Source organism: Mytilus edulis, chromosome 2, assembly GCF_963676685.1.
Source record: "Mytilus edulis chromosome 2, xbMytEdul2.2, whole genome shotgun sequence".
Classification (NCBI taxonomy): Eukaryota; Metazoa; Mollusca; class Bivalvia; order Mytilida; family Mytilidae; genus Mytilus; species Mytilus edulis.
The window spans coordinates 95018699-95027910 of NC_092345.1; the positions used below are offsets into that span (position 1 = coordinate 95018699).

Below are 9212 nucleotides of genomic sequence, written 5' to 3' on the forward strand. Positions count from 1 at the left end.
TCCATATTTAAGTTTTCAATAATGGTAATTTTCTGGTATGATTATGTAAAGGACAGCCTACACGCAGACACTACTAATTGTAATCACAAGAAGGCATCACCTCTTGAACATAAAATTATATGGTAGTTAATTTAGTTTTTAATTGCTTGTTTCTAGCAAAACGACCAGTGACAAATATTTCATGCTTATTCAAATTGTAAATACAATAAATGGAAAAAACAAGCGAGCCAACACTTTACAACTTCGTACTCTTCAGAAATTTTTGGCAATGATTCTTTGAAATGCAAAGAGTGTTGCTACCAGCGAACACAGTGGAACGGACATACGTGATTACGTATTCATACAATCCGAAAAGTAAATCAGACGCCCCCAATATGTGTTATTGTATGACTGGGGTAGACCAGGATTATATCATTTTTTTTATAACCCGTCAACCCTTGGGTACCTGTTAAATACTGTGGCATTATGTTGATCTAAATAGATTTCTAGTTGATAGTGGTGATAAAGTATAAAACCATACAAACGTGGATCAACACATATGGCTGATTTCATATCTGTAAGGATAAAAATGGTAACATTGGTGTAACACTAGCAATATGTGCGATACTGAGTAACCTGTCTCCCACCAAATATGTTTGGTGGATAGTTGGCATATTCCAATCATACCACATCTTCTTACTTTTTTTTTAAAAAATCTGATAATTAACGGTCTATGAGAACATGATTTATGTATTAGTTATGGCATGTATGGCAGTGAATTATCTTTCAGTAAATGCCAGTCCTTTTATGTCGGTACTTTTATTTAAAAAAGATAATTTTAGGACCTATTCTTGCAGTTGCTTCTAATTTTGAAAAAGTTTAAAGTTTAAGAAAACGTTTTGTTAAAAAAAAAAGATTTTGTTATCAAATATAAAAATTATAGAAAACGTAAATATAGTATGTATTACCTGTAATATTTTGTACTTTTCGTTTTCCCCATTTTCGGTGCAAATCATAAATTTCCAATACAGAATAATTAAACAATGATCACCTAAGCTACGTTAATTAAAATCAATAACACTATTGTGCATTAAATTCACATTCAGTTCATTATAGGCATTTATAAACACATTTCAATACACAAATTCAGTTTCAAAACCATTGGAGCCTGACTGTATCGAGGTGGTATCCAGTATGCAAGACACTCTATTAAAACTCATGCAAAATCAATTTTAGTGTTTTGACTACATATTGAACGTTACAGATAGATTAAATGTGTATTGGGTGTAATAAACTTCACTCTGATCGTTGAATTATTAAAAGTCAATAATAATATTATTACCCTTATCATTTCAAATTTCTATTTGACACCTATACTAATATTTGGTGATTATAACTTTAAAATGATTTAATCTGTCAGTTTTCGCAAACTATTTGTAAACATATTTCAGCATATTGTGTGGTACTGTAAACCTCCTTTATTTTTTAAATTTATTTCTGCAATATAGGATTATATTAATAAAATTATATGTTTATGACCAAGATTTTGAGTTTATGAGATGTGAATGGTGGTGTAATCCTTTTTGTGAATGGGTTTGTTATAACATAGACAGCTGGTTTTCTCGTATGATTTTTTTCTGATTTTTCAAGTCGGGGGGCTTTTATAGACGAATGTACACTATATAAAGTTCATTTTAGCTCTGATATATATAGTTTTCGCAATGCCATTCATACCACATCTCTTCCTTTCATATTCTGTAAAGCAACGTCATTACTGTTCAGGATACATACTAAGAAATATGTGATACCGTCCGGATGAACAATCTTTTTCTAACTCAACTTTAAATTAGTAATCCTCTTTCCACGATACTTACAAGGATATTGTTACATAAAAAAACATGAAAAATATACTAGATTTTACGCTTTTTGATTTAGTGTATAAGTATTTAAATCGGTTCCTCTGAATAGTGAAGTCATGGTATTTGTTTAAGGTTAAAATCGATGAAGGTATTAAATTAGATTTCCTCGTTAACTACTTTACAATTTAAATGGGTTAAATTTGGACGATTTTAAATCATAAGCTAACTTTACATTATTTTCCAATTATCATTCGATGTACTGTAACTAGTTTAAGCATATTATTGTTGATTATTACTTCGTCTGGTAATAGTTTTATGGTAAACATCCGTTTGCTTATTACCAGTCTGAGCCAATACACCAAGATTTATCTGTACATTGCACAAGATTGCGTCTATCTGTGCTATTTATGATGTGATTGAATGAAATCTTCTTTCAAGTACAGACCGATATTAGAGTAAAGGATAGTAGGATTTGATATCAGTAGGTTTAATATTTTGAGCTTGTTTTCATTAGATGTAGACAGTCTGGATGTAGGGTTTAACACTGTATTATTTTTTTTATTGTACATATTGACCTTTCCATAAATTAATATTAACAAATCGTGGTATTAGTATTGTGAACAATACAAATAATTTTCCAGAAATCAATTCAAAGAATAATTAACAGGGAAAAAACTTTGCTGATCATTCACTTTTCCTTATGATCATCTGACTTTAGCTCGCCAATAGGATTTTTTCTAAATATACATTAGTCAAGCACGAAGTCCAATATCACCGTGTAGAACGCATCATGCAGGGTGTAGGCTATGTTTGACACGGGTGGCAATTTTGAAGCAAAAAAAAAACTATCAAAGTAAGTTCAAGTATCAAAATTTCTTTTTTTAGAATTCTTAGTACCATAAATTGTATTGCACGGAAGAAACTGAAACCTAGTCTATTTCCTGCAAGCAACTTTCTAAGCAGTCGTTTTGAGTGCTCTGTTTTCTCAAACACCTCTCCCTAGTTTTCCGTGTTGCAGATTTTGAGGCTTCATATGCAAATTTCTGGAGAAAAAACTACTTTAGACGACTTCTCCGTATCATTTATATATAATTGAATTCATATCTTGGAATTTAACTATATGCCAGCTTCTTGCTTAAAATAAGTTGGTTTTAATACTAGTTTTTCATCAAAATATAAAGTGTCGCTCGGGGTGTAAGATTTTGCGTCTCAAGGGGTAGAGGCTTATGATAAAAAAAAGAAAAGATTTGCATCTAAATCGGTCTTTATCTAATACTTTTTAATTAAAAGACATCTACTATATCATGATAACACATTACAAACCAAAGGTACTTCATTTTGCCTGTTTTTAGTCTTATAAAACATGTGCTTTTGATTTCATAAAAAGTAAAAAATGACTCAAAATATTTTGTTTTAAAGCTGTTTTTTTCCTTTTCAGTTACTAGTTATAACCATTATCAGAAAAGGTCATGGCTGTTGCTGAATGCACGTAACATGGAGGAAAATCACAGAGCAAACCTCCATATAAAACTTTCTTGAAGCCACCAACATCAAACTCCATCAAAGTTCATCACCAGGTTCCTCTCAATAGCACTCGTACACACCGCATAAAACACTCACTCCCAAATGAATTCGATTTCTCTATCCAATAACACACTCACCGGAATCTTTATCAACAAATGATAATACAGCTTCAAAGATACCTGACGATATTCTTAACGATTTCAAAACAGCGATTCAAAATCTTAAAAAAATAAATTCTGGATGCTGATTTTTTTTTCAAATGGTATATAATAATATCTTTTGGCTTCAAACTGCAAATCAATTCCTAAGTATTGGATATCGGCCATTCTGCGCGCACGAAAATTTTTGTTATGTGTCCAAAACGTTTTGGTCCACCCACAAACTATAAAAAAAAAAATACCGTGAAAAAGTTTGTAGCCAGTTTTCCAAAACCTCTTTGTTATTTCCCCGATACCACATTTCCGATGTTATTCTTTTTGACATAATAGTTATCAAAGTTACTAGGATTATAATTTAGTACGCCAGACGCGCGTTTTGTCTACATAAGACTCATCAGTGACGCTCATATCAAAATATTTATAAAGCCAAACAAGTACAAAGTTGAAGAGCATTGAGGATCCAAAATTCCAAAAAGTTGTGCCAAATACTGCTAAGGTAATCTATGCCTGGGATAAGAATAAATCTGACCGTCTCCAGGAAAGGAAGAAAAGAAATATTGTCTTAAGGAAATTTATTTTCTTTTGGCAATTGGATAAAAGATAAAAAATCAACCGCCAGATTAAGTTTTTTAAGATTTTGTATCACTGTTTCGAAATCGTTAAGAATACAAGTGTCATCGGGTCCAGGTGTCTTTGAAGCTGCATTGTCATTTGATGATAAAGATGCCGGTGAGTGTTTCATTGGAGAGAGAAATCGAAATCATTTTGGAGTGAGTGTTTTTGCGGCGTGTACGAGTGCTATTGAGAGGAACATGGTGATGAACTTTGATGGAGTTTGACTGTTGGTTGCTTCAAGGAAATCTTATATTGAGTTCTGCTCTGTGATTTTCCTCCATGTTTCGTGCATTGAGCCACAGTCATGACTTTTCTGACCATCATAATAACTAGTAACTGAAAAGGAAAAGAAATTTTCGCTTTGAAACAAAATATTTTGAGTCATTTTTTACTTTTTATGAAACAAAAAGCAGATGTATTATAAGACTAAAAAACAGGCAAAATGAAGTACCTTTAGTTTGTAATGTGTTATCATGATATAGTAGATGTGTTTGAATTAAAAAGTATCAGATAAAAACAGATTTATATGCAAATCTTTTCCTTTTTTATCATAAACCTCTACCCCTTGAGACGCAAAATCTGACTCCCCGAGCGACACTTTATATTTTGATGAAAAACTAGAATTAAAATCAATTAATTTTAAGTAAGAAGCTGGTATTTAGTTTAATTTTAAAATAGGAATTCAATTCTATATGAATGATACGGGGGAGTCGTCTAAAGTAGGCTTTTTTCTCCAGAAATTTGCATATGAAGCCTCAAAATCTGCAACACGGAAAACTAGGGAGATGTGTTTGAGAAAACAGAGCACTCAAAACGACTGCTTAAAAAGTTGCTTGCAGGAAATAGATTATGTTTTAGTTTCTTCCGTGCAATACATTATATGGTACTAAGAATTCTAAAAAAAGAAATTTTGATACTTCAACCTTACTTTGATAGTTTTTTCTTCGCTTCGAAATTGCCTCCCCGTGTCAAACATAGCCGACACCCCGTATGTTGCGTTCTACAAGGTGAATTTGGTTAGTTGAAATAATACAATAAGAAAGTTCAGGATTCACTAAAAAGAAAATGAATATAAAACGCAATCTGGTTAGGGTAAGATTCAATTTAAATGTTGGATAATGTTAAATCATTCAAAAGAGTATAATTTATTACATAGATTGTGATCTCAATACCCACGAAGGCGTTTCATATATATATTTTACTGATCTTAAATTCAATTTAAAAATTTACAGTTCATTAAACAGAAGGAAATCGAAATATTACGTCAACGAACTAACATCTTATATAACACCTGTATAATAGTTCAAGAAACAATAGTCTTGCGAGGTTGTTCAAATTTTAAATATTTAATGACTCAGTTTGTCACTGGGAGTAGTATTTGTCATTCAATATAAGTCCCCATTGATTTTTTTGTGACTTGTTCATTGCTAAATAAACTAATCATAGATACCAGGATTCAAAGAGTGTTCGCCAGAAACGCGTTTTGTCTACAAAAGACTCGAATCATCAGTGTTGCTCGAACCAAAAAAAGTTTAAAAGGCCACTTAAACGGTACGAAGTTAAAAAACAATTGGGACCCAAAATTCCGATAGCTATTGACAAAAACAGATATGGTAGTATATTTTTGAGGTAGATCGTCCTTGGTATTTAAAAAAAATCAAGTCTTGTTATAACAGTTCACCATATCAATGATTATTATTCATAACACGGGATCGCTGATTACTATGATGGTGATATTCTCGGCAAGGAAACCAGGGGCGTAGCTAGAAAGAAACGAAGTGCAAGCAACTACCGTCGAGCGGAGCGAGGCGAAAAAATTTTGGGACCCTTTTATTGAGGAAAATGTTTTTTTTCGGTTTTCGGTCAAAGGACAGTTGATAGAGGAGCTTCATGTAGATAGGACTTATAAACAATTTATGAATGTAAAACTATTTATAAAGCTTCTGAATAGAGTAAATCATGGTTAATTGAAAACATAAACTACACATTTTTCTGATACAGAATTTACTCGAAATTGTCAAAAATCTGCTCTTCGGGTCTAGGCAGAAACGAACTTCTCTATTTATTTGTCGGCAATATTCACACTATTCCGATGAATATGCAGTTATGCTAGCGATGATAACCTGTCATTGTTCATTGGTGATCGTACATTTGATTTCAACAGACGTAGTACATAGATCTCCACGGTAGCACTCGCGAGATGTTATAAATCAGTGTACGTGTTCGCCTTTGAGCGACCTCCCAATTGAATTCGTCAAAATTACATACCAGGTCAGTTTCCGTATGTCTCTGACAATGTTGAGATTTGTTCGTTTGTTATATTTCCTAAAACAGGAGGAAGAAGATACGACACAGAGAAGCGATTTTCTAATAATACCAGACGCGACTCCACTCTCCAGTTCCATTATCATAGGCATTCGATTTTCATATGGTCTATAAACGCAAAATATAATGAAACTTTCCAATACTGTTTTGGCGTGTTTGCAGGATGAGTGGCTCTGGTAGTCCGTCGAACACATCGCCATGGCATAATTTCAACGATATCGAAGGGTTCTGATAAATCTCATGCCGATTTATACATCTCATTCCAAACAGATAAACCGTACTCTGTAAACTGTGCTCCGAAACTACATGTGTTAGACTGAGTATAACTAATTCATATCTTGTAAAAGATACAAGTTACACTGTCCGATTTTGTCATGTAGCAGCATGATCTTCAATAAAACTTCTATTCTGAAACCAAATGCCGTTATTTAATGACATTTCATAAATTAAAAAAGTGACAACATATGTGTTTCCTTTAAAATTTAATTTGTAATTTTTTAATTTTGCAATATTTTTTTTTGCATGCCGAACCGATGTGCACGCAACTGCGTGTTGGCGTATAGGGAGCTACGCGCCTGGAAACCACCACTAGCAAGTGCATCGCCTGAACTAGTGGTTTTGAATAAACTCACTATAGACACCAGAATAAAATGTTATACGGCAGATGTGCGTCTCGTCTCTAAAAGATTATTCAGTGAGGATCGAATCAAATAAGTTTAAAAGGCCTAATAAAGAACAAAGTTGAAGAGCATTGAGGACCACTTATTCTGAATGCTTTTTCCAAATACAGCTGAGGTAGTCTTTTCCTTGGGTAGAAAGTCCTGAGTATTTCGAAATAATCATATAGTTTGTAAACAGTTAATTTATGATCAATTGTAATTTATGTCAACACAGACGTGTTGACTTCTGATATGGTTATATTGTCGGGTAGAAAATTTCCACATGCAGTATCGTTGATCCAGTGGTCGTAAGAAAACTCATCATAGGGATACCAGGATTTACCATTTGTACTCAGAACGCGCCTTTCGTCTACAAAGGACAATCAGTAAGGATCGAATCGAACAAGTTTAAAGTCCAAAGAGGGTGGTAAAGGGTTATTTTCGTGCAACGTGATCGCCGTTTTTTATTTCACGTTCAACGTGTTTTTACTTTTTTATTTGACGTACAGTCGTGCAAGACGGGTGCCTCGTTCAACGTGTTCTGCTTATTTAATTTTACGTGCATCGTGATTTTCAAAGTCTTATTTTGCGTGCTTGGTATTTTTCAAATAAAATTCAAACACTTGGCAGGGATCGTCAAGAAATACTTTTTTAAAAGCCGTAAACCAATTATATAATAAATGTGTATACTAAATCGGGAATATCAAGTAAAACAAAGAGTTAATATATACAAGAAGGTCACAAAAGGTTCAAATAAAAGTATTTATTTTTCGTGCAACGTTCATTACAGAAATTATTTCACGTTCAACGTGAAATTATGTCTTATTTCACGTTTTTTTTCGTGCAAGCACCCCCCCCCCCCCTTTACCACCCTCTCCAAATAAGGTACGATGTTGAAGAGCATTGACGACTTCAAACTGAAAATCTAAATCCTTAGTATTTCGAAAAAATAAAAGTTTTGTTAACAGTGAATTTGTAATTATGACCATATCAATGATAATCTTCTATGTCGGAAGTGCTAACTACTGGGCATGTGATAACCTTTGAGAGGATATCTCCACCAGTAGTGGCACCGACCCAGTGGTTGTAAATAAACTCATCATAGATACAAGACATATACCATGGGCGAAAATAAAAGTACACTCCTCGTTAATAATGTTTCTTGGGGTCTGTTTCTCAGTGATTTAACGTGAAATGGATTAAAATCAGTTACGTCGGGAAAAAATTAATAAAAATGAATATTAAAACATAAAAGTTAGGGTATCAACGCTAGATTATCAATATTATTTATATTTCCCAATAACGAATTAGAAAGAACAAAATCAAACCTGGTCTCTGTAAAAATTTCTAAACAGACTAATAGGCTGCTTATTCACTCTTCAGTTCTAGAAAGAAATCAAGGGCAATAATACATGTATGTCAACCAATTGAAATGTACACTTTCAATGGCAGTCCAAAATTTCGGACGTTTATCACTGTCGACCAAGTTTGCTGAGCTGACAGCCTATAAGCCGCTAATGCCAGAAGATGTGTTTTCAAGATAGATCGACTTGTGAAACAGAAGAAGGGATCACATATTATAACATTTCACGTAGTTTAATCTACATTGAGTGCATTTGCTTTCTGCGTCCTATATAAACAGTATTAACCATGTACTCCGTTGTATTCCCTTGTACTGGAATTGATTTGATTTTTTCAAACACAATCAGTTCTTGATGACTTCAATCCATCGCCAATGATACTTTCATTATATCCATTTAACTATATACGTGTATAAGATTGGAATATATTTGAAAAAAGATTATGTTGTTATTCTGATATTTGGTAATAATATTAAGATTTCATATTATTTTATACCACTGTATACACATGAAATAAAACAAAATAGTAAAAACATCCACTCACCTTCTGGTAACTAAGAACTTTCTCCAAATAGATGAAAACGTCAGAGAAAAACTAAGACCATGGATTAAGCTTTCGGTTATAAAATAATGTTTTGATTTTTTGCCGTTAAGTGACGAGCGATTAAAATTATTAAATGGATTTGAAGGTTTCGCTTTAGTATTTAAATGTGTATTCCATTTCTTTTCTTT

The 9212-nt window shown here is 32.9% G+C and overlaps 1 protein-coding gene across 2 annotated transcripts in view; it reads right to left on the minus strand.

The window, feature by feature from the left end:
* The window catches only part of LOC139513528 (uncharacterized), a 31224-nt gene extending 22012 nt beyond the window's left edge, over window positions 1-9212 (minus strand). The window contains exon 1 of one of the 2 annotated variants that reach the window (XM_071302129.1): window positions 9025-9212. Coding sequence is in view for 1 of the 2 variants with exons in the window: in XM_071302127.1 (XP_071158228.1) it covers window positions 948-979 (32 nt within the window). In the remaining variant the exon portion in view is untranslated. Of the gene's footprint in view, window positions 1-947; window positions 1233-9024 lie in introns of those variants that run through there. The other variant, XM_071302127.1, reaches the window with a different exon arrangement.